This window comes from Notolepis coatsorum, assembly GCF_963971535.1.
Source record: "Notolepis coatsorum genome assembly, chromosome: 4".
NCBI classification, from domain to species: Eukaryota; Metazoa; Chordata; class Actinopteri; order Aulopiformes; family Paralepididae; genus Notolepis; species Notolepis coatsorum.
Window position 1 is genome coordinate 64,037,155 of NC_140168.1, and position 26,686 is coordinate 64,063,840.

At 43.9% G+C, this 26,686-nt stretch overlaps 1 protein-coding gene across 1 annotated transcript in view; it reads left to right on the top strand.

Moving 5' to 3' along the window:
• The window catches only part of LOC311226541 (ras/Rap GTPase-activating protein SynGAP-like), a gene marked incomplete at its 3' end in the record, with an annotated part of 153,477 nt that overhangs the window by 110,455 nt on the left and 16,336 nt on the right, over nucleotides 1-26,686 (top strand). Inside the window, exons 12-17 of the mRNA XM_084311961.1 lie at nucleotides 4,670-4,874; nucleotides 5,655-6,236; nucleotides 7,681-8,400; nucleotides 10,404-10,559; nucleotides 14,752-14,963; nucleotides 24,579-24,651. Coding sequence (XP_084168087.1) covers nucleotides 4,670-4,874; nucleotides 5,655-6,236; nucleotides 7,681-8,400; nucleotides 10,404-10,559; nucleotides 14,752-14,963; nucleotides 24,579-24,651 — 1,948 coding nt within the window. The remainder of the gene's footprint in view (nucleotides 1-4,669; nucleotides 4,875-5,654; nucleotides 6,237-7,680; nucleotides 8,401-10,403; nucleotides 10,560-14,751; nucleotides 14,964-24,578; nucleotides 24,652-26,686) is intronic.

The window sequence follows — 26,686 nt, forward strand, 5'->3', positions numbered from 1 at the left end:
CGTTACTAAACGTTTATGAAAACACACACAACTCTCATCATACAAAAAAACCCAAGTTCACTTTTACTCACGTAAGAAAGAACGCCATCTTAAGTAGAGAGAAGGATACAAGCCTTGGCCAAGTGCTAAGCTACAAGCCTTGCCTATACACAATAGCGACCAAAGCAATTTTCCTAAGAAACTGCACAACACTTCAAGCAAGGGTCGCAACCCCAGCATTTTAGCTGTGGGCTTAAATTGCACATGACGTATCCCCCAAAATGTAGTGAATCAACACACGTTTTGCTTAACAAAAAATAGTCCTTCTACACGAAGGACCCTTTATTTACTGTCATATCAAAATCATATTTTGGGGAGGGGGGGGGGGGGGGGGGGGGAGCAGGGACAGCAGGGGAAAGTCACTTATGCCGGCCACCGCACGCAGGGTGCCACTTGCCCCCGCGGGCAGCCGGCCCGGAGGAACGGTGCTGGGAAGCCGCCTGGCCGCGTAGATCTCTACCGTTCCCCCCGGGCGCAGGATGACTGGCAGCCACGGCAGAGGCTCCTCCACCCTTGGCCTTCTTCCTCTTCGGAGGCCCAGCAGTGGGCTATAACATATAGCCCTTACCGTGTCTATGATGTACTGCAAAAAGAATATTCCAATTATCTGATCGCCATTCCAAGTAGGCCTACTGATCGCGATCGTGTTTCCAACTCAATCCAGCACTGAACATGAACGGGAGGGGGGGGGGGGGGGGGTGACCCTCGTCGATGCATCCATTATAACCGCTTGCCCTGCCCGAGTAGTTAGACCCTGCCCGCACGACGCAGCTCGGCCCAGACACCAAGCCATATCGTTTCAAATGGAGTGCAATAGCGGCTGCAAGGCGTTAGGCGGCGGTATTGGACGTTTGCGATCTCAGACCCATTCCCAATGATAACATCAGGCTGGATGGATGAATTATGAAGGGAAATATCGAATAAAAGAAATAACGATGAAAACCCGACTTTTCTCGGGTTTGGCGCCCAATGTTCGGCGAGTTAACCCGACTTATGTCAGGTCTGGCGTCCAATGTGTTAAACACCACCACCTTGATGAGCCCATCAAGGTCAGCTCATAAAATTACTAAAATGCCATCTAACATTTATTTTCCCCTTGAAAAGTTGCTCTATTGTGCCTCAATTCCAATAACGCCCTCCCTCCTGGACCTTTCTAGAGCTGCAAATAACGATTATTTTGTAATCGATTAGTCGATTAATTGATTCAATTTACAATTGAACATTTCTAAATGATGTACATGTTTTTCATATGCGGTACTACTATCCTTAGGTCACATGGGTAGTTGCCCCTCTGACACCACCTACTGAATAACCAGAGTAGGAGATGAGCCATGAAGTTTATTTATGTCTGTAAATGCTGTGTAGTGTGGACAGTGGTGCAGTGATGATTTCATAAGGGGTTGCACTGTGTTTTAATGACGTCACGTGCATGCGCTCCCGCACAGCATTACGATTATAATGATTATTATGTGCATAAATAGTAGGAAACATGTTTGTATAGGAAATTACTAGTTTTAGTTTAGTTTTTGTAAATATTGCCTTGAAATAGAGAAGCTGAAAAAAGTTGCAGGATGTAGCCTTCAATATATAAAGAAATAATATTGACAACAGATATGGTGGAAAATTACCATTACCGCATTAACTGTGTGCGGGTTGGGGTGATAATTTGATTCATGGCGCTGAATTCCCTTTCACATTCAAACACCTGACGACTTGAGCTATTGTTATGCAAAGACAAGTAGCCAGGTGGGTACTTGGCGCATGGCACGACGAGTCGAATGAAAGTTGTGGAACGCATTTTTGTGTGCACGAGCGTGCATGTGCGTGCGCGTGCTTCTGCTCAGTAAGGAGGTGGAACGGCGTGCTACCGCGTCCCATGAGCAGTGCACCACTGAGTGTGGATGCCTACTGTACATGAGTAGGGTGAGTAACTTACATGCCATTACTGCTTTTTATCTATTGAATCATTATAGCCCACTTAATAATCTTGAAATAATATAACACCCATCAGTTACTATGTTTATCATTACATACAATTTATCTATGCCTGTAGCTAAATGCTGAAAAACTTAATTCACTTTTTGGCTTTAAATAAAAAAAATTACCAGCCAAAAAGAAAAGATAAATGATAAAATCACAACTATGAGATAATAAAAGCTAGCATATAATGGTAGTGTCTGGTTAGGAGCGTGGGATAATGGATGGATTATCCAATGGGGGGTCCGGGGGGGGGGGGGGGGGGGGGGGGGGGTACGAGCTAGAGCATATGTGTGTAGGGTATTAGATAGCAGGTATTGGGGGTATATCCTGTATAAGACATTTAACTATATGGTGATTTCATTGGATGTGCACTGTTAATAATGCTTGTATATCTTATCGTGTGTTGTCATGTTTGTTTATATGTTTGTTTAAAAAATAATAAAAAAATAAAACACAAAAAATCACAACTATGATAATAGTTAGTATATGTATTGTGTGTTCTCTCCACTCCGTGCTATAGTGCTTGTGCTTGTACTAGCACAGGAGATTAGATTATAAAAAGACGATATATAAACATATGTAAATCAATATAGTCCTTTTGAATAAAATAGACTCAGGAATCAGGATTGTTTCTTAATCCATGTCAAAAGAGTATCCTATAGTAAATACACACACACACACACACACACACACACACACACACACACACACACACACACACATACACACACACACACACACACACACACACACACACACACACACACACACACACACACACACACACACACACACACACACACACACACACACACACACACACACACACACACACACACAATAGAGAGGGAGAATAGCTTATAGCAGACTGGTGATTTTAGAATAGTTCTGCTAATGAAGTGAAATATTTATTATTGGCTACTTCAAATCATTTTTGAAAGTCTGCCATTTCCACTGCAAAGACGGCATATAAGTATCGATACGATGTGTCGGTAATGAATATGCAAATCGACAACATTAAGTGCATGACGTCATCGACGATGTTGACTCATCGTTGCAGCACTAATTTAAACACCTGCTGTGTTGGAATTTCAAATAAATATGCAGAAAAGTTAGATGCTGTTTAGCTATTGACTGCGCTTGTCAATAGCTACACACACACACGCATGCACGCACACACACACACACACACACACACACACACACACACACACACACACACACACACACACACACACACACACACACACACACACACACACACACACACACACACACACACACACACACACACAAATTAACTGAGCCAGTGTTCGTTCTGTGGCTTTTGTCCCTTGAACAAAAGGTTTGCAAGTCTTTCGTGGATAAAACATTACAAAGTGACTGTGGTGTAGGAACATGTAAACCACCTCCACCATCTCTCGTCTCCCCTGGCCTCTCCTCTCCCCTGTTCCTGCACTGAGAGAATGCCTTCACTGACACGTTTTCAGAACATCCCACAGATATTTGATTTGAATGAATATTCTTTTACTTTATTATCAGAGAACGACAAAATCTTACGGGCAGATTATATTAGTCTACACACAGGCTTGTGTATAGCAGGGGAGGTACAGGGAAGGGCTCCTTTTCATATCTATAGGAGCAAGAATGAATTAGAACCCACATGTCGAAAAGACTGATGTGGTCCTTTAAAGGAACACACTAACATTATGGGAAATGCACTTACCATCTTCTTCAAAGAATGAATTAGAAGCCACATGTCGAAAAGACTGATGTGGTCCTTTAAAGGAACATACTAACATTGTGGGAAATGCACTTACCGTCTTCTTCAGAGTCAGACAAGATTCAAGATAGATACCAATTTCCTCAGTAGAAAGCTATCCAGCTGCAACCTAACCTAGTCAAAGTCAAAGTCAAAGTCAACTTTATTGTCAGTTTTCCATTTGTGTAAGACATACAGAAAATGTTAATTGCATTCCCCCATTCCCACGGTGTATATAAAAAAAGATCCAGACAATATAGAACACAAAAGTAACATATGGACACAATATACAACACACAATAGCTTAGCACAAATGACAGCTAGCCTAGCTGTTGGCCAAAAACACCTCTCCCAGAGTTTTAAGCTAGGCTAGTAGTCTGTATCCTCTTTGTTGTGGAAAACTCTTTTAAAAATTGAGATTGAGTCAATGGATAGGAAAAAAAGATTATTCTTATTATTCGTTTATTATGTGCACATAGTCTCAGTTCGATACAGAGAGCGGAAGACAATGTGCCGAGTGAGCCCCAAGAGAGAGAATTATGAGAGAATTGGTTGTTAAAGTGGTTCCACACAAAACATGCTGTCTGTAGGCCTACGCTAGAGAATTTATGCCCAGTAAGCTGGTTTATCGTACAAGTAGTAAATGGATATTACACAAAATATTGTACAAAGAATGTAAGAGGGTGAACATGTTATTTTTCCATAATAGCTTCCATTCATTTGTGCTAAGCTAGGCTAGCTTGCAGCCAGATAGCTTTCTACTGAACGCACAGAGAGGACATTTTGATCTATCTTTTTATCTGACTCTGGAGAAGACGGTAAACACATTTCACATAATTACGTATGTTGGCATGTCCCTCTCTAAGCTGTTGTGGTTTGGTTCTCCAGCTCCATCGACATCTCCCGCCTCCCCTCCCCCACCACGGGGGTATCAGCTGTGGAGGCCCTCTCCTCTCACCTCAACATGAGGCGCAACGCCGAGCGAGACCTCCGCCCCTCGAGGGACGTGTTCTACGTGACCAGGCCCCCCCTGGCTCGGTCTAGCCCTGCATACTGCACCAGCAGTTCGGACATCACCGAGCCTGACCCCAAGGTAAATCGTCAAATCTTAATTATGAGGGTTTGAGAGGAACATGGAACATTTGTAGATTGTCATGACCTGAGAAGAAAATTATGTGATATAGTACATGATCATCCTTTTAATTATGACTGTGTTCTGAGACTATTGTGAACAATACAGTCAAAGATGTATTCAGTCACTTTCTGGAAAAAGCCTAATTTTAAATGTATCATGAGGCTCTCCAACTGTTTGACCTAATATCATGAAAATATTGGCCCGCAAAACCCTGAATGAACTGAATCGTCAATATTGATACATCGTTATGGTTTATACTAGTATACTATAAAGTCATACTATAATTATTATGCTTATATGATCTGTTTGTGATCCCTTGTAAGGCCTCACAAGCAACATTTCAAGTATTACCAGATTATTATAGCAACAAAAAATGTATCTGAGAGGAAACCACACTTCAGTCCTGAAAGGACACACCAACATTATGGGAAATGCGCTTACTGTCCTCTCAGACAAGAAGATAGATACCAATTTCCTCTCTGTGCGTTTAGTACAAAGCTATCCAGAGGCAAGCTAGCCTAGCTCAGCACAAATTAATGGAAGCGGATACGGACCACTACACAAACAACAGATAGGCTAGCTGGTCCTTATCATGTACCATTAATCTGTGACAGTAAGCTCATTTTCCATAATGTTGGCATCCTCCTTTTAAGATCCGGGGGACGCAAGCTGTTTTCACTGAATAAATCAAGAAAAACCAGTGCCATGCCCACGTTACCCCTCTCCCTTGTTTCCAAGGTCATCAGCGTGAACAAGAGCATCTCCATGATGGATCTCCAGGACTCCCGCATGAACAGCATTTCCAACCTGAACTCGGTGGGAGACATGCTCACTTCCTCGCAGGCCTCCATCGCCGGCCTGGGCCACAGCTTCGGCGGCCCCCTGCGGATGGGAGGCCACCTGCCCGCGGGCTCGTCCGGCTCCGGGCTGCGGCTGAGCCAGATGGGCCACATAGGGGGTCCCACCGACTCGCTCTCCCAGCAGCAGCAGCAAGCGGCGGCCGCCATGCACTTCCCCCTGTCCTTCCAGAACCCTTTGTTCCATCTGGCCGCTCACTCCAACTCCCCGGCTCACGCCCAGGCCCCTCCCCCTCTCCTGCTGGCTCCCGAGCAGCCAGAGAACGGCCACCACCACCACCATGACTACACCGCAGCCTTTGGCAACATCGCGTTCTCCCGCAGCGAGGACCTGTCCGCCCTGCGCTCGCAGAACAGCCTGGTGCAGCCTAGCATCGTCCACTCGCACAGCTACAGCGACGACTTCACGCGGCAGAACCAGGGCAACGACTTGGCCTGGCGCCAGCTGTCGCTGCAAGTGCAGGTATTTTTTTTGGGGGGCGGGGGTTCTATTCTGTAGTGCCTCCCAGAGACCAGGGCCTGTATTTATCAAGCATCTTAAGCTGTAGGGTCCCCCAATTGGACTTCTCTCTTTTATCGTAAAACCGTAAGGAAATGACTCAATCCAGATTAAACACTGCCATTGCAAAGAGGAGCTTTTTCCCTATCCATAGATGTATGATTTGACCATAATAAGGTCATTTATAGTTCATAATTCAATTTTGAATGTATAATTCAAATGGATTATAATTATTACTGTATCTACAAATCCTTCTGTTTAATCATCTTCCCTTTATTCATTTGCTTAGATGTTTGGTACACTTGATCTCAAGAAGGTGGTGAATGAGCTCAGTGAGCGAGGTCGGATCCAGCACAATTGTAACATGGTGTTATTCACCAGCAAAGATGCAAAAAAAAATCATAATTTATATTCTCCTTTGTTTCATCACAATTTACTCAAGCCTAGTAACATATTTCTGACACTGGGAATACATTCCCCCAGGTCCCTAGATGTTCCAAGATACCAAGAACATGCAAATTGACCTTGTAGAACAATACTGATTACATTCCACATTCCACAGACCACATTCATTACATATCTTGACTACAAGTAGAACTACAGATGTTCCCACTGCTTGTAGTTTAAAGGGATAGTTCTGATTTTTGGACATTAAGTGGTATGGAATAATAGACCAGATATCTAATTGGGTCACGAGACAAAAAAAAGTGTTATTCCAAACCATAACATGCATTCAAAAGCTTCAATCATTAACAGCAAAAATCTGCAGTCCTCCAGCATTTCATGTTGGAATGCGGCCCAGTCCATCATAGCGTTACATGGCCGGGCCAAGTTCCAAAATGCCTGTCTGATGCTTCCCGGTTCGCTCGGAACTGGGCAGTTGGCCAGAACTACAAACACAGGACTGAGAAAACGAATGGCATTGCATCAACTACACTACTAACAGTTAATCTATACCACTTAAAGGTCGAATCTGTAATGCTGTCAAACGGAAAACTCTAGGCAAAAAGAGCCCCACTTTGTATTGCGCCTTTCCTTTTCTTTTGTCTTGATCTGACATGTGGGTTGCAGTTTAGTAATTTATTATACTGTGAATTTCTCCAGACCTCTGTTGGCTAGCGATGGCCAGGTTTGGTAAGGTATGGTTGGGTTTGCGTCTCCATTGCGTTTCTTGTAAACCCTCCGGTTGCTAGGCAACCTTTAAAAATTCAGGCCAGGCCACAGCATGGCTAACTCACTCACACGTTCACTCTTTCACACACTATTAGCCAATCTTCCCCTAGTGGCGGCTCACAGGCATGGCACATCATTTGAGACGAGTTTGCTTTGCATCTATGACACTACGTGTCCTTGCTTTTCAACAACCTCCCTGATAATTTCTCCGTCCATTCTGTCTTTTTCCTCTCAGGAGTCTCTCCAGCAACAGATTCTCATGGGAATGACCTCGCAAACAGCCACTGGGACAGGCACCCCTGCCTCCTTGGCCACACCTCCTACGACCGTTCACCCTGTCCGCCACACGTCCATGGCACCCGGTGCCGTCCAGCACCTCAAGTCCCAGCGCTCCATCAACCCTCCGCTCACAGGCACCCCGCCCAGGGCCCGCCCCCAGAGCAGGAACCTCCGCCTCGATTCTCCAGAGTCCAGCTTTGGTGGCAGGCAGCCTATGCCCCGCCCACTGCAGCCTCAACAGTCACAGCAACAACAACAACAACAACAACAACAACAACAACAACAACAGCAACAACAACAACAACATCCACAACAACAACAACAACAACAATTACTACTACAACAACAACACCAACAACACCAACAACAACTACAGCAACAACAACAACAACAACAACAACAACAACAACAACAACAACAACAACAACAACAACAACAACAACAACAACCACATCAACAGCAACAGCAGCAGCAGCAGGAGCCCCAAATGTTGGTCACAGACAGTCCTGCTCCTGGACTCCCTCACCAGACGACCCCCACCAGGGAGAGCCAGGGGCCCCCGGCGACCACAGAAGAGTCCACGGATACGCCGACGAAAAGTACCAAGAAGCCTCAGCCTCCGTTGCAACTCCAGCCTCCACAGCAGCATCTGCTCAAGCCCGCTGGCAACAAACAGGTCACTCCTTTTGACTTAACGTTACTCCACTCTGCCTATTTCAACGAGAAGGTCCCATGTGTTAAAGAGAATACTTTTAAAGCAGTATTCATATACATCAACCCTATAAAAGATGAGTCAGTCTAGATTTGTGAACGTGACAAATTGTCTCCCAAAGCTAAAAACAGTCAACACTCAAATATGTTATCGAGAGACGCCGCCTGGTGTAATATATTTGCATTTATTTATATGTTCCTGTTAATATTTCTATTTTATAATTATTATTATATTATTGGTGTAAAATGGTCCATATTGTCCATATTGCTTTCAGATCAGTTCCGGATAAAGGAATATGCCAGTTCCCTCATTGCACCTCTATGTTTCATTACCCAATAGGGTGATTCATACAGTAGTTTGCTTTGTTGTTACGATTGGTGGCAGTTGAAATGTGTAATCTGTCACATGAATAAGATATGGAGGTCTACTTAATGGTAATTGAATAAGATCATACTATGTACTCAGACTTGGGTAACTGGTTAATTTCAGTGTCTCATTGTGCATAATGCCATTATCTTGATATGGTGTAAAATGACAAGACCAAAACAAAATGCTTTTGCATGGTCGTTTGCATGATGGATTTATAGTGGGACAGAATTTTCTTATCTTCTAGATAGCACTAGTCTACTGTAGCCGTAAAACACTGACATTTGATTTGATTTGAAATCTTTATTTCGAACATGTAAATACAAACTAAATAAAACAAAAACAAATCATTAATCTATAGCAATGAAATGAAAAAAAACTAAAAAAGAGAACATAACTCAATTTACATGTTCGAAAAGGAGTAGGAAGAAGTATACACTTATTTAATCCTACCCCTTTTCTATACTAAAAATGTATGTAATTCATTACTAATTTAAATCCTTACAAAACAAATATATATATATATATATATATATATATTCAAATATATGCAAAACATAAGAAATATATACAGTATGAAGAAAATAAAATACAAATTTAAACACCTGTGAATGTCAAATCCCTTCCTCATCCCTGTACCTGGTGACAATTATTTCTTTATACCTCTGTTTGAATTGTCTTATATTTGGACATTGCTTAAGCACAACATTCAGACTGTTCCATAGTTTCACTCCACATATTGAAATGCAATGTCTTCTTAAGAATTAAGAACTTAAGAATTTTTAAGTTGAGTTCTCCCCTCAGATTAGACATTCTAAATGTTAATAGATTAGAATATAAATACTTTATTTATCCTGAGGGAAATTCGGCGCTACAGATCACTCACAATAAACAGTAGACATTTAGGTAGTCAGAAACAAAAGTCATGAATAAGAATACAAATATGAATAAAGAATAAAATATGTCCGGGATATACATTCTGTTATGTATATACATTCTAAAATATTAAATATACAGCCAAAATATACAGTAAGTGTACAGTAAAAATAGTAAAATTGTAAAATGTCGATTTAAAAGTAAAAGTCCAGTCAGCGGTAGCACCGGCTTGGTCAGTCATCCCTACTAACACAATTGGCAGTGTTAGCGGGTGGGAAGCCGGTGGGGTATGTGTCCTGGTCGTTGTAAACTGTGACTCCTACTGGTCGGGTCGGTCGGGGTGCCTGTTCAGCAGGGAGGGGATCTGGGGGAAATAGTGTGAACCTCTGCACGCGTTACGTTCCCCCAGTGAAACTCCTCGCTGTCACGTGAAAAGAAGCGGCTGGCGCCTCCACATGTATCGGAGGAGGCATGTGGTAGTTCTACATCCTCCCCAGGCCGACAGTGGGGCAATGCGAGCAACGACCAGGAAGGGAATTGGCATAACGACTAAATTGGGATGGGTGAAAAATACAGAAAAGCCCCCCCCCCCCCCCCAAAAAAGTCCAGGAAGATTATGTCAGATTGTCACCCTGTGCTCACTGATGCATTACAAAGTCTGATGGCTTTCGGAATGTGCCGTTCAGTGTTTCATTCCATTAATACAACAGATCTTTTTGTTTCAGGGCTCCAGCTTGACCACCTCAGCCCTCAACGAACGGACTGTAGCATGGGTGTCCAACATGCCACATCTCTCCGCTGACATCGAGAGTTTGCGGCCTGATCGGGAGGGAGTGCTGAAGGAATACTCCAAGAGCATGGATGAGTCGCGCCTGGAGAGGGTCAGAGTGTTTTCATTTCAGCGTTTCCTCTCTCTCTCACTCTCTCACTCTCTCACTTAAAAGTGTGCTCACAAATCAAATCAAATCAAATTTATTTATAGGGCCCGACAACACACGTTAATGTCACATGCTGCCCACCTGAATCACTCCTAGTTTTGGAGAAAAAAATTACATTGAACATTCAAATAGTCATCTTGTAGGCAAAACTCTGCTTTTGAAATCGAACCATGCGAGCATTTTTGGGAGATGGAAAATTATGGATGAAAGTGATCGTCAGGTCGTCGTACGTCGCATGCTTTCATCCCAGAGTCTCTCCCCAAATGAAGCGTGCACAGTTTGGTTTGGGAAGTGGAGGTGTTTTGCCTACAGACATCATTGGTCCTCATTCTCGAACATGTTCGTAAGTACCTTTGTAACTATCTTTGTCAAAAGTTTGTACTAACACATTTACAAAAATCCTCCTCCGGATTCCTGAACGCGTGAAACGGTCTCCGTAAGTGGCCAAAATAATCGCAGCTGGGTTCCCATGAATGAAAAACGTCACTCATTTTTAAACTGGAAGCACGTTCTCGTACACCTCATTTGCATACATAATCAAATCAAATCAAATGTATTTATAAGGCCCGACAATACACGTTAATGTCCCCATGGGCCGGACACCTCTTCTTTAAACAAGTCAAGAAGAAACATCACAATAAATCAAGAACAAAAAAACACCATGTAAGCTCAAATAAAATGTTAAATAAATAAATGCAACAGACATACCCCACGCGAAGGTAAGGAAAACCAGCGAGAAACATGCCGACATCAAAACAATAGTTCAGTGCGTTCACTCCCCCGGTGGCTCATGCACCCCCCTGTCATGCCTCTGTCATGCGTCCCACACTTTGAGAATTACTGAACTAAATGAATGTGTGCAAAACGGTTTACAGTTTTTGGATGTGTGTGAGATTATATGCTAAATAAATTAGCATTGTTTTTTGGTGAAGTGCCCCTTTATGGTCCTGTTCCATGTAGATGTGCCAGAGCCAGGTCCCTGATATTGTGCATGTTGGCTCACTGGGATGGCTCTGGCACGCCTACATGAAACAGAACCATAATTAATGTTATTAGTTAGACCTGTATGTGCTGTGAAAAGAGTATAATTGAACGCCATCTGCCTCGATTTGTCTGGACTTGAGTCCTATTCCACCACCCCACCTGTGACAATTAGCTCCTGTATCCAGCATGATAATAATGGTAAAAAAAAGAAGAAAAATTATTACCTTTTCTGGTGAAACTTACCTCCCACAAATTCTCTAGTACATCTAGGTACACTATAATCACCATACATTTAGTATTTACATTTGTCCAGACACTTTTATCCAAAGTGACTTACAAGTTCTGTACGACAAGTCAGCAGGAAGGGTACAACTGATTAACAATGATCAAACAGTGCTGAAACTTGGCTGCTCCAGTATTGAGTTCATAGACATAAGACATATTACTATAGTATGATGAGTGCATGGTAGTATAGAACAGTAAGAAGGTTAGTGTTTTTCCCCCCGTTTTCTTTTTTCATTTCAGATATTGATTGAAGAAGTGTGTTTTTAGTTGACAACGAAAGATTGGTCAGGATTTGGCTGACCTGACTGGTGGGAAGTTCATTCCACCATTGTGAAGCGAGGACAGAGAATAGGCAGCTTCTTTTTTATGACCCTCATGGAGCTCGGATAGAAGTGGGTCTTGAGGGTGTGTAGTTGGAGACCATTGACCGGAGGTAGGCGGGAGCCGTTCCCTTCGCAGAGCGATATGCCAGGTCAAGGACCTTGAAGCGGATTCATGTGGTGATGGGGAGCCAGTGCAGCTCTCTAAGAAGTGGAGTAACATCGGCTGATTTTGGTAGGTTGGCGATCAAACGGGCAGTGTTCTGGAAGAGTTGAAGAGGCTTGGTGGTGGTGGTCGGTAGAATTGTAGTAGTCGAGGCAAGACATGACAGTTGATTGGACAAGGAGTTGAGTTGCTTCTTTTGTCAGGAAGGAGTGGATCCTTCTGACATTGCTCAGGAGGAATCTGCAGGTCTTGGTCATCGCAGCGATGTGAGCAGAAAAATTCAGCTGATCATTAAGGACTACACCAAGGTTCTTAGCGGTCGGGGACGAGGCCACGGCAAAATGTTTCACTGTGATGGAAAGGTCGGTCAGCAGGGAGGATTTGGCCGGCAGGTGAAGCAATTCTGTTTTGCTTAGGTTCAGTTTGAGATGGTTGGTCGTCATCCAGATGTCGGACAGACAGGCTGAGATCCACTCAGAGACATGGATATCTGAGGGAGGAAAGGAGAGGAAGAGCTGGGTATCATTGGCATCAGTGGCGGCTGCTGACCAAATTTCTTGGTGAAGCACAAAATTATTATATTATATTGTATATTAAATTATATTTTTTAAACATCCCCAACGCTGCAACACCCCCATTCCTCCCAGGTGTCAGGCTCCTCATTCGCTTCCATTCATTTTGGGGACCATGTTTAAATGAATTACTTCTGAAGTATAAACAAACTATACTGCTGTAACGATTTCAATAAAACAGACCATTCTGAGTCAATGGTACAGCAAAACTGTACATTGGAATATTGGTAAACATATCGGTCAATCCCATTGTCCCGTGGGATTATGCCCCCCTCCCCGCGGCGATATTAATATTTGATTAGAAACGCGACTCATGTGGTCCTTGGGGGCTACCTGGTGCCCGCGCGAACCGTGTTGGTGTATTACACACGCAAGGCCACAGCGGGCCAATGAATTTATAATCACTGTAAAATATATATATATTTTTTAAATGCACTCACCACACAACAGCCAAAGCAGTGACCGATCTCATCTTCCATTGAATATTGCAGCTTCCTTCTTTCCTTCTCTATTGATATCTCCTCATCACATCTTGGGAATCATAAACATTCCTTCCTTCCTCACTTCCCTAAAGCGTCTTGTTACTTGCTCTGCTCTCGTCCCCCCGCCCCCCTCCTCCTCACGAGCTTCATGTAACGCGGAAGTGCAGTGGTCTATGCCATGTCTCGCAGCTCCTCTCTGATTGAGTCTCAGACCGCCGAGGGCTGTCAATCATTCAACCCGCGTTCGTGAGTAGCACAACGTTGCACGGGCAGGGCTTAGATGACTCAAATAGCCTATTTTGATTGGATAATAGAATAAAAATATCAACCCGTGCAGGGAAAGTTGCACTTGAGTGATTTACAGCTAGCCATTACTGACTGCAGGCCTGATCAGAGAGCTCAGAGCTGTCACTTTTGGCCATTTTTGAAGAAAAAAAATCCACTGGCATTTTTTTACAGAGGAAAACATTTAGAATAATAAAAAAATAATAATAAAAAAAAATAATATATATATGTACATTTATAATAATTATGAATTATGAGTGAATTTGTGTTTCACGTGTTGTCATGGAATAACCTCCACTGATTGGCATAGCAATGATACGAGAAGGCGTGATACATGATAATGTATACCCAGAGATTTGGTGTAGAGGGAGAAGGGGAGGGGTCCAAGGACCGAGCCCTGGGGGACACCCGTCCGAAGGGGGTGGGGGGCCGACGCGGTTCCTCTCCATGATACTTGGTAGGAGCGGTCGTCGACGTATGATGTCAGCCATGCCAGCGCAGAGATTAGTCACTCCCATTCCTGCGAGGGATGCGAGGAGGATCTGATGGTTGACCGTGTCGAAGGCTGCCGACAGGTCCAGAAGAATCAGGACAGAGGAGAGGCCCCTTGCTTTTGCTAAGTGAAGAGCCTCTGTGACCGCAATGACGGCCGTCTCTGTGGAGTGACCAGTCCTGAAGCCTGACTGATTAGGGTCTAGGAGGTCATTCTGTAAGAGATAATCAGTAAGTTGGTTGGATACAGCACCTTCTAGTAAATCTAGGTACACATCATACCTGCACCTTCTAGTACATCTAGGTACACATCATACCTGCACCTTCTAGTACATCTAGGTACACCTCGTAACTGCACCTTCTAGTACATCTAGGTACACATCGTACCTGCACCTTCTAGTACATCTAGGTACACATCGTAGTACATCTAGGTACACATCGTAGTACATCTAGGTAGACATCGTAGTACATCTAGGTAGACATCGTAGTACATCTAGGTAGACATCATACCTGCACCTTCAGGCTCACTTTTACGTTCTCTTTCTTCAGGCACGGGAGTATGAGGAGGAGATCTATTCCTTGAAGGAGCGTCTGAAGATGTCCCACCGCAAACTGGATGAGTACGAGCATCGGCTGGTGAGCCAGGAGCAGCAGACGAGCAAGATCCTGCTGCAGTACCAGAGCCGGCTGGACGACAGCGAGCGGCGTCTGAAGCAGCAGCAGATCGAGAAGGACAGTCAAATCAAAGGCATCATCAACAGGTGATCTTTTTTTTTCAAGTATTTTTCTTTTTAAAAATCTTTATACACAAAACCAGACAAACACAATACAGTAATACTAATAATAACAAGACCTCCAAATACCACAATAATAATAACAATAATGACATTAGCAATATTTAAATTGAAATTTAAATAATAATAAATAAATACAGAACATAAAAACATCAAAAATCTACTTATACTATTACAGACACCACAATAGACACTACAAAAGACATTTCCTCCCACCCCCCCACCCCAGGACTCCCGGACCCCCCAGGACCAACACCCCAACCCTGCTCCACCGCTAGATTGTGGCCTTTACTTTCTCGGCCGCTGACAGGTGATCGATTCTATCCCATAGATTTATAGAGTAAATTGTTAGTCAGTCTGTCGGTTCTTCCCAAGAATTTAAACACAATTTGTTTGCCATAACACGGTATATGCGAGAGACATGACATTTGCCACAGTGATAGTTATTGGTGTGCCAATAGGGAGGTGTAGTGCCGTGGTTACGTAATTTTTTTTTCCCTGTTCCACCCTCTGTGGAATGCAATGTATTTCCCCATTGACCATTTCTAAATAGGCTCGTTTGAGATAAATAAAGCATTAACGTTGGCATGGTGTACCTTTCTGTCCGTATTTATCCACAATCTATAGCTCAACATGAAAATATTCGCAATTAATCGTAAAGGTAGCTAAATAACAACGTTTATGTTTTCGTTCGCTGGGAAACTACACTGCTATTTGGCGCTGCTGACGGACGTCACCACAGCGTAGCCTCCTGCCTACTAGTCACAGACCTAGGATCAGATTTCCCTTACATAAGCTTAACAATTCGTACAATAGGAAAATAACTGACCCTGAATCTGTGGCTAGTATCTGTTTCACCCAACACTAGTGCTCCGTGATCATAGCCATTTATCTCTAAAGCTAACCACTATTTGTAAAAGCCACAACCACGTTACCATATTTGTATTTATAATTTAAATCGTATAACGTTATTTCGCTGCATATTAAATCACTGTAAATACTAATGTAAATCATTGTGTCGTTGTACATATTGTGTATAGTTTATAACGTTAGTAGCTAGCTAGCTTGCTAGCCGGTGTTGTGCCAAATTCTGACTCCCTGCCAGAATCCGACCCCCCCTCGGATGAACGTGCATACTCTATCAGCCTACCCAGCATGTAATACGTACTTTGTTAGAACTCAACTTGTTATTATTGGTGCATAGATTGCTGTCATAAAACGATAAAGCGGACAGAAATACGGGAACGTTTTGATTGTATTTAACATTGTAAAACGAAGTAAGTGGAGTTTCGAAGCTGTAAGCAGAATACAAGTCATAGGAACACCCACGATATAGTGTTCTTCCCCCTTCCTACTGTATAAGAAAGAATTAAAAATGCATTGCAAGGAGAACAGAGGTTATTTGTTGAGTTTATGTGTATACAAATCCCTTGCAATAAATGTGTCTTAAATGAATGAAAAGCATACACAGCACCTAATGCTGCTCTGGACACAGGTCAAGAGTCAAGTCAAGAGTTTTAATTGTCACGGCATACAGGTATACAATGAAATGCGGGTGGTCTTGCCCGCAACGATGTGCAATACAGTGGTACAACATATAATAGAATCCAATAAAAAAACAACATTGTGCAATAAACAGGTAACAGGTAACATGGTGTGACATCTCGGTATCTGTACATAGTTATTTACAGAGCATATAGGACATGCTAGGTAGCTTTGGTAGTGCAATACACTGTTCCTGTTATTCTAATTTAAAGTGGCCTTTCCTTTTGGCCATAAGTGTGCGGCATGAGTGTGTGCCCGCTCGTGTTAAGTGGCTGCTAGTGTGTGAGCGTGCACAGCGTGCGTGTCGTGTGTGTGTTCATGTGTGCTTGTGTGTGGATAGTTCAGTGTTCTGTGGCACTCAATGTTCATTGTTCAGGGCTCTGATGGCCTGGGGGAAGAAGCTGAGCCTAAGCCGCTCTGTCCTAGTAGCTGGGGTTCGCAGGCGTCTGCCTGACCTCAGCAGCTGGAACAGGCTGTTATTGGGGTGGTGAGGGTCTTTCATTATCCTGCAGGCTCTGGATTTGCACCTCTTGTTGTATAGAACCTGCAGGGGAGGTAGTGCAATACATGTGGTACGCTCGGCTGAGCGCACCACTCTCTGTAGGGCCTTCTTGTCTTGTGCCGTGCTGTTTCCATACCAGGCAGTGATGTTTCCGGTCAAGATGTTCTCTACAGCTCCTGAGTAGAAGGACTGGAGTATCTTCCCCGATACTCTGAACTTCCTTAACTGTCTCAGGTGGTAGAGGCGCTGTTTCGCCTTCTTTACTACTGTGTCTATGTGTGTTGACCATGTCAGATCCTCTGAGATGTGGACCCCCAGGTACTTAAAGCTGCTCACCCTGTCCACGGTAGCCCCGTTAATCATCAGTGGTGTGTGTGTCTCCTGCTGTCCTCTCCTATAATCCACGATCAGCTCCTTGGTTTTACCAATGTTCAGGAGCAGGCTGTTGTCTTGGCACCAGCGTTCCAGTACCTCAACCTCCTCCCGGTAGGCCTTCTCGTCGTTGTCCGAGATCAGCCCCACCACCACCGTGTCGTCTGCAAACTTCACTATGGAGTTGGAGCTGAACTTGGCCACACAGTCGTGTGTGTAGAGTGAGTACAGCAGGGGGCTTAGAACACAGCCCTGGGGGGACCCAATGCTCAGGGTGATGGTGTTGGAGGTCTGACCCCCCACCCTGACCGCCTGGGGTCTTTCACTCAGAAAGTCCAGTACCCAGGCGCTCAGGGCGGAGCTCAGACCCAGCTCGATCAGCTTGTCCACCAGTCTGGTGGGGACTATGGTGTTGAACGCTGAGCTGTAGTCAATGAACAACAGTCTCACATAGCCCCCCTTCTGACGGTCAAGGTGGGAGAGGGTGCTGTGCAGTACCTGGGAGACCGCGTCGTCAGTGGACCTGTTTGTCCTGTATGCAAATTGCATAGGGTCCATATCACTGGGGAGGGAGGCACAAATGTGGTCCTTGACCAGCCTCTCAAAACATTTCATGACCACAGAGGTGAGTGCCACCGGTCTGTAGTCATTTGGACATGTTGGGGAGGGTTTCTTCGGTACAGGGATGATGGTAGACATCTTGAAGCAGGCAGGGACCACTGACTCCGCCAGGGATTGATTAAATATGGCGGTGAACACCGGGGCAAGCTGTTATACCGTCTGGGCCAGCAGCCTTCCTGGTGTTCACCTGCATAAATGCTCTTCTCACACTGTGTACCGTCAAGGAGAGAGCGTCCCCGCCCCCCGCGGATGCCCCCCCCCCTCCACAACAGCCGGCGCACCAGTGACGTCACTAGCCGTTGGGCTAGCAGTGCCACTGTTTGCACCAAACCGCGCGTAGAAGGTGTTGAGCTGGTCCGCAAGGGAGGCGTCGTCGCATATATCGTGTGGGTGTTCCTTCGTTTTACAATGTCAAAGCCTTTTAAATATAATCAAAACGTTCCCGTATTTCTGTCCGCTTTATCGTTTTATGACAGAAATCTGATAGAGTGTATGCGCCAATAACGAGTTGAGTTCTAACAAAGTACGTACATGCTGGGTAGCAGTGTTGGGAAAGTTCACTTTCTACATGAACTAGTTCAGTTCACAGTTCAAATTTTTTTTAAATTAACTAGTTCAGTTCATAGTTCACAATTCAAAAATGTTAACTAAAGTTCATGGTTTCAAAAATGAACGAATTTATAGTTTATAGTTTTTTTTTTTTTTTTTTTTTTTTTATATATAGATTTTTCACGTACAGTTACTTACATTACAAAAACACACATTGGGACAGGGGGGGGGGGGGTCCTCCAGTTCATCTATGCCATCATCCACACCATAAGAAAGCAAAAACAAAACAAAAAGAAAAACAAGCAAAAAGGAAAGCAAACCAAGACAGGCACTGTACAGTATTGCACTTGCCTCAAGCCCATTCACATGTAGACATACATATATATATTTTTTTTCTATCCTAGGTCTGTCCATACAATGGGGCATTGGGCCTTTAGAAGGATCAGAGAAATTTCAGCAGGAAAATAGTCTAATAGTGGGGCCCACACCCCCTGAAAGGAAGCGTTGTTGCCTCTATGCATTGCACAGAGTCTTTCATGGGGTAGCACACCGAAGATCTCTCTATACGACATTTGTATAGATGGAGGCTTATCGTTAATCCAGTTTATCAGAATGCATTTCCGGGCTGAAAGTAGAAGTTTATCAAATAGTTTGAATTGTAAGGGTGTCAAATGAATTTCCTTTGATGGGAGTCCCAGTAAGAAAGCTCCCGGATCCTTCTTTATTTTCACCTTGAAAATGCCGCTTAACTCACGTGCCACTTGGCCCCAGAACCTGGATAAACACTTACATTCCCAAAAGTAGTGATAGTATGTACCCAGATCTGTTTGACATTTCGAACATAAAGGAGATATTGAACGGTCCATTTTGTTAGTTCTTTTTTCAATACGTTGCTGCAAGCTATTATTTGTAAAAATTATTGAACCACAGACAGCAATCGGAATACTGGCATTTCCATAATGCTTTGCTGCCGCCCATTCAGTCCACACTAGTAGCAGCTGCAGCTTTCATCTCTACAGTATATTTTCAAAAACATGAGGAAAAACTTTGCTTGAATTGTCTTTATTATTTTTTCCGTCTGAGTCAGTACTGACTTTAACGTTAAACTCTTTTAAATGCTCATACGCCAACGTCGTAGAGGTAGAGTCTGACTCTGAGCGAGTGCTGCTGCAGCTCTCGGCTTCTGCTTGCCGATTCCGCTGTCCCACTGTTTGTTGTGATGAGTCTGATGACGTAGCCAGGGGGTGACAGGCACGTTGCCAGATTGGGTGGTTTTTCCGCATTATTTTGAAGCCTGTTTACGGTGTGTTTTAACTGGGTTTTGGGCTGAAAGGCATATGAAATCTGGCACACCTTTGAACGCCGTTATAATAGAGTGCTGAGAATGAACGCACTTTTGAACGCCGTTATACAGCGCTGAGAATGACAATTACGTTCATTTAGCGGATATACAGTACGTTCAGTTCACGTTCGCCCAAAATACGAACGCGTTCATGACCGATTGTTCATTGAACGCGTTCAGGTACATCACTGCTGGGTAGGCTGATAGAGTATGCGCGTTCATCCGAGGGGGGGTCGGATTCTGGCAGGGAGTCCGAATTCGGCACAGCACCGGCTATCCCGAAACTCCTAACATGCCCCGATTTTAAATGGTTCTCTCCTCTTTGTATACCTTTGTCCTCACAAACAAAGTATTCTGCCAGGGAACTTATGGACACGACAGTAGTAGCAGTTATAAGGTGTTTGAGCTTGTAACATTAACGTTAGTTAGCTATCGTGGTAGCCCCTTTCGTGACTGTGATGCACCGAGTGACAGGAATAAGGCGACAGCCTAACAGACCAATAGCGCTGCGTACTGAACAACATGCTGCCTACTGGTAAGTGTAGTTTTTTTTTCACGAAAATTTTTAAACCTTACAACTACCTTTGTTTCAACCAAAAATGCTTAAAGGAAAACTCCAACATTTTGGGAAATTAGCTTATTTAACATCTTCCCTGGAGTTAGACAATAAGATACATACCTTTTTTGTCTCTCTGCATGCATTAGGCTTAGGGAACGCCCGTACTGTTAGCGTAGCTTAGCTTCATCACTGGAAGTGGGTCAGACCTTTACCCTGAAGTTCCCTACAGTCCCCTACAGTCACGAAATACACTCCAAATACAACTCCAAAACGTTCCTGTAAACATGTTGTGACCTGTGTATTTACCACATGGAGAAATGAAAAATAATTGAATTAGACATTTACGTACTAAGCAGATATACTCGGAACTATTTTTTGCCGAACCACTCCTCTCTGGGCTCAGTGATTTCACGTCACCAGTGCTACTTTCTAACGTGAGGCCAGTGTTTGTTTACATTTTCATTTCATTGAAAGGATCCGAACCGATTGAAGTTATTATGGATACCATGACTGTGGTAAGTTTTCATTTATGTTTTTAGATGGAAGGCTGTATTCCATCTGTCTAACGTTAGCGAATATTGTGCGATTGTTGAATAGGACATAACGTTGCTGGACTATCGACCTAGTTAGCCCCTTTCGTGACTGCGATGCACGGCTACAGGGTTTGGGCGAGTGAACCCACACTTGTGGTATTATTATAACTCATTTATTGTGTAACACTAGCCCCTTAAAAAACTTACCACAGTCATGGTATCCATAATAACTTCAATCGGTTCGGATCCTTTCAATGAAATGAAAATGTAAACAAACACTGGCCTCACGTTAGAAAGTAGCACTGGTGACATGAAATCACTGAGCCCAGAGAGGAGTGGTTCGGTAAAAAATAGTTCAGAGTATATTTGCTTAGAAAACGTAAATGTCAAATTCAATAATCTTTTATTTCTCCACGTGGTAAATACACAGGTCACAACATGTTTACAGGAACGTTTTGGAGTTGTATTTGGAGTGTATTTCGTGACTGTAGGGGACTGTAGGGAACTTCAGGGTAAAGGTCTGACCCACTTCCAGTGATGAAGCTAAGCTACGCTAACGGTGCGGGCATTCCCTAAGCCTAATGCATGCGGAGAGACAAAAAAGGTATGTATCTTCTTGTCTAACTCCAGGGAAGATGTTAAATAAGCTAATTTCCCAAAATGTTGGGGTTTTCCTTTAAACAATCATGTTAGTTGTAGAAGGGAACTCATTTTGTGCAAAAATGGAAAGCTTGCCAATGTTCATGCGGCAGAATTGTTACAATAGCCGATAATCCATTTTCCCAATGATAAATCCCTATACGGGTGGAACAACCAGTGACGTCAGACTACACCTCCCTATACCTCACGGCAAATATTATACCAGTCGGCCAGATGGTGGCACTATAATCAAAGGTCAAAATGTACAACTTTGACAAGACATAACTTGAGTCTTATTGATGCACGACTTTGTACACATATCCAGCCACCCTTGGTCTACAACTACAACGTAACCTAACCGTAACATAATGCCTACAGTGCTCGGGGTGATGCAGATATATCACGGCAGCAAGTAACGGCAAGAATGACTCTTTGTTTTTGCTGCAACCAGCGGTTGGTCAGATTGGTCACAGCTCATCTGTTATGGTTTGTAACCGACCCCAATCGCACAACACAAGACAGGTATAAGAGTAAGCCAAGAACGGGCATTTATTGAAAACAATCAGAAAAAACGGCACTGTCCCTTTAAGGGAGAACACAAAATACTGGATAACAAGAATGGGAAAGGCCCAGTGCCTTTAAGAGGCGAGCTGGCTAAGGGGAAGGCTAAGGGAAGGCTAAAGGAAACAGGGCCGGGGCAAGGGACAAGGCAGGAACAGGGAGGAACTAGGAGGAACTGGACAGGGAGGACTAGGAGGACTAGAGAGGGGAGACAGGGACAGAGGCCCGCGGAGGCGGGCTGGGGACAGGGAGGACTGGGAGGACTAGAGTGGGGAAACAGGGAAAGGCCTTGGAACAGGGCGAGGGCTGGAGCTGCATACTGGGACAGAGAAAACAGGGTAAGGCCTAGGAAAAAGCATTAATGAAGTTGCTGCTCTGCAGCCTCTCCCGGGATGGTAGTCTGGGGAAGCAGGTGGGAACATCAGAGCCGCTCTGCAGACTTCTCTCGGCAGATCTCCGAGGTGGGTAAACGGGGCCGAGAGGGAGAGAGGAGTGGGTTAGCTCAGAGTACAATGGGGAAAACAGAGCAGGTGCAGGAGAGGTGACTAGTCCCAAAAACAGAGTATCAAGGTGACAGAATCTTCGGTGTATATACACACTGTGAGTAAACGTCCCAAACACAATCCAAGTGAATAAATATCTTCGGTGTGAAAACACACAGTGAGGCGATGTAAAGGCCAAAATATTATCCCAATGAAAAACAATCCAAAAAAGGGCTAAGCGCTGGGTGAGTGACTGTCTGATAAAAAGCAGGAAATCTTCAGTGTTAAATAAACACACGAAAAACGGAATAGGATAACAGACAGTCATAAAAACTCACCCAGGCGCTGTGCGTAAAGAGCGTTGGAACAGAACGGGGCGAGCGCGTCGCCACGGGGAACCGGTTGTCCAAGCGGAGGTCAGAGTGGTGCGCGACTGCTTTGAGTATGCGCCGGTACGGAGGGCGCATTTGCTGCGCGGAGGTCTGGAGTGGAGAGCGCGTCTGCGCGGAATGCGCGCCGGTACGGAGGACGCATCTGGAGTGCGTCTGCGCGGAAGAGCGCGCCAGGCTCGGAGGTCTGGATGCGCGCCCGGAGTGAAGAGCGCATCTGCTGCGTGGAGGTCTGGATGCGCGCCTGGAGTGAAGAGCGCATCTGCTGCGTGGAGGTCTGGATGCGCGCCTGGAGTGAAGAGCGCATCTGCTGCGTGGAGGTCTGGATGGTCGTCTGGGCGTCTGCTGCGCGGAGGTCTGGATGTGCGTCAGGACGCCTGCTGCGCGGAGGTCTGAAGTGGATCACTGGGATACCTCCCGTGGAAGACTAGGGAGCGCAGTCCAGTATCTCCCTCAGGCAACGGCGACAGGAGGCGAAGGCTGGAGCGCATGTCACGCCGGAGATGAAAACAGCATTAACAGACAGAGGACCTCCCGAAGGAGTCTTGATGATAGAGAATATGATACCGAATGTTACGGCATGTTACGGCACGACCCCACGAGGAACAGAGGGGAAGAGCCAGGTACTTAAAGCCCACAGGGGAACTAATTAGAATGCACCACAGGTGCGTGAAGGTAATTGATACTTGAAACTAAAGTGTGTGTTCGGCACAAGACCAATCAAACACACAATGACAGGTAGTCCAAGGTGTGGCCGCTGAGAGCAAACGAGAGTAACGAACGAGAGGGTGGGGGCTAGTGAGAGTGAGTGAGAAGGGAATTCCTTAACAGTAGGCTTAAAGGAACAGAGAGAGTAGGTGAGCAGCGGACAAAACCTCACATCATCAGAAATTATGTACTTATTTATTTTTTTTATTACAAGGCAATTTGCAGTGTTTTAGGATAAGAGGAAATGAGCAATTGTATTAAATATGTCTTCTCCCTTGATTTGATGTCCTATGCCCTCCAGGGCTACCCCACCACCGTGCAAGAAGACACCATTTCCGGTTCAGTTATAGCTGCTAGCAAATAGGAAATGCACTGTGGGAAGACATCTTTAATACAACAGGCCATTATTTGGGGTGCAAGTTGCTTGTAAATTGCAGAGGGTGTGTACACGGTCAAACCAGTGAAGTTACACTGAAAATCCACCCTTATCCACCCTTGCATGGTACTGCCATGGTAAAAGTGATGTATCACCATGGTACCAATTTTGTACTTATATAATACCATGATATTATCTCATTTATACCATGATACCAGTAATATTGTGGTATTTCCATAATTTCTTGGTCACTAGGTAGAAACCATCATATAAATACAATTATAATCTGTTGGTGTAAGTTGTAATGTCACTCTGTCTGTTGTGTAAATACATGCTCCTTCACAATTCTCTTCCTGTGAATCTCTGCGATTGTTTAATGTTTGTTTTTTTCTCCCTGCTTTCAGACTCATGGCCGTGGAAGATGAACTGAGAGTGAGTGCCCTTTCTGACTTCAAGCCTCGATTTCTCACAGACCGGGTCAATTTTGTGTGTTCATGCCCGCTCGACTCCAAGCTGTCACTTCCCTTCCGTACCACTGTTTTAGAAGAACTCAATTTGTGTCATTTTAGAGGTCATAGGATCTTTAAGCTAACATTATATATATAATAATAAAATAATTTTAATAATAAAAAAAACAGAGAATCGTTCTCACACGGTGTCAGTAAACATACATATTCAGTAGCAAAGAAAAGCTAGTAAAATTGTGTCAGTATCTGAAAAAAATATATGCTGTGAGGCGTCGACAGAAAAGATGCATTAATATCAAAAGCGCTCCTCTGAGGAATGCATCTGCCCACATGACAGGTCCGTGTCCAGCAGATGGATAATGTGTTATTCCGTGCCCCTGTGCGTCATGTTGATGTGAGGTACCGCGTGTTGGAACCTGCCCCCGGGTCAACCTTTCTCCGCCTGTCAAACACATAAAATAACAACTCATCAGCGCCGCATTGCTGACCAGGGATCAGTTTCCATGCTCCCTCTCCTAACCTTAACCATTAGCCGGGCATGGAAACATTCCCTTTAGACCCCTCGGTCACTGGTAGCTATGGCAACGGTCCAATGCAAAGGCACGGCAGAGGAAAAGCGTACAAAAAGAGGGGTCATTACGTGGTCGGTGGGTATACTCAAATATACTCTAATAAGGGGGAGGTAACGCATTCAAAGCTGCCTGTGACCAATGGGATGAAACATGGAACGGTCTCTCATTGACTGCCATGCTTTCACCGCCAAAAACGGTTATACTCGTTTTAAAATGTATGTAAAAAAATATTTAGGAGGAGGTAACGTTGTGTATCTGTTCACCGATCCGCGGTAGTCGGAGTTGAGAGCACTCCAGAGGCAACTAACCTTCGGCAATGGCGATCGCGAACTATTGGAGATTATTATGAAGAGGACAAAATTATATATTGTTGACATTGTTGCTATAGCTAATGTAGCCTCTTTTGGCTAAATGAGGCGTGGAAGATAAGAGATACAAATTAATTGTATTATCCCTGTATGGGAAATTGGGTTTAATAAACTACACAGTGTGGTGCGAAGAGAACAAAATAAAGAGATATGAGTTAGAAACACAGGTTTAAGCACACAATTCCTATTTACATTCTGACATACAGTACGTATCTAGGAGTTGGCAGATTATTATGTACAGTGTATGCAAGTAGTATTTCAGTTTGCATGTGTGCAGATATTGTACAATGATATGCATGTGTACAGCAATATGTGTAGAGTAGTGTTATATACAGAAATATATGCTGTGATTAAATCTTTTAAAAAGATGAACGTATGACAGAACATTATGTACCAGTGGCTAATATACACCAAGTTAGTGCAGGTGTGCAAGTATACATGAAAGAAATTAATTTAGTATACATTTGTTGTATAAATAAAAAACGATATGGGCTACTGATAATTTTACAGGCTATCAAGAATTCTAGACTGATGCACAAAGGAGCAAAATGTACCAAATTATGAACTGAGCAAGCGCTGGAAATATACAGGGCAAGGAGGCAGAAGATGGACTAGCAGACTAGCTGACTGATTTATTTATTCACATTGAGTTTCCATTTCACCAGTTTTTCTCAACGCAACCTCAACCTCTGCTTGAAATCCCACCCCCACCTAAATCTATTCGTGGTATAGTTATAGCAGGAATACAACCTTGAAACATTTTTATGAGGGGAAATATAATTAGACTAAATATTAGACTAAATATTAATAATATTGACCTCACTGTATAAAATTACTTATTGTGACATCTAAGATAGTGAAAATGTACAACAACAACAACGTCGGATCAGCTATAGCCTCAGGCCTTGCAAGTCACTCTGGATAAAAGTGTCAGCTAAATGACTAAATGTAAATGTTATAATAATGGAACGGTCTGTTGTTAAAACAATGTCAAAACATAAAACAGTTTAAAATAAAATACAGTCAAATGGTTTTCCAGTGGTACAGAGATGAAGAAGGGGTTTGATAACTAGTATGTATGTATGTATATATGTATGTATATATG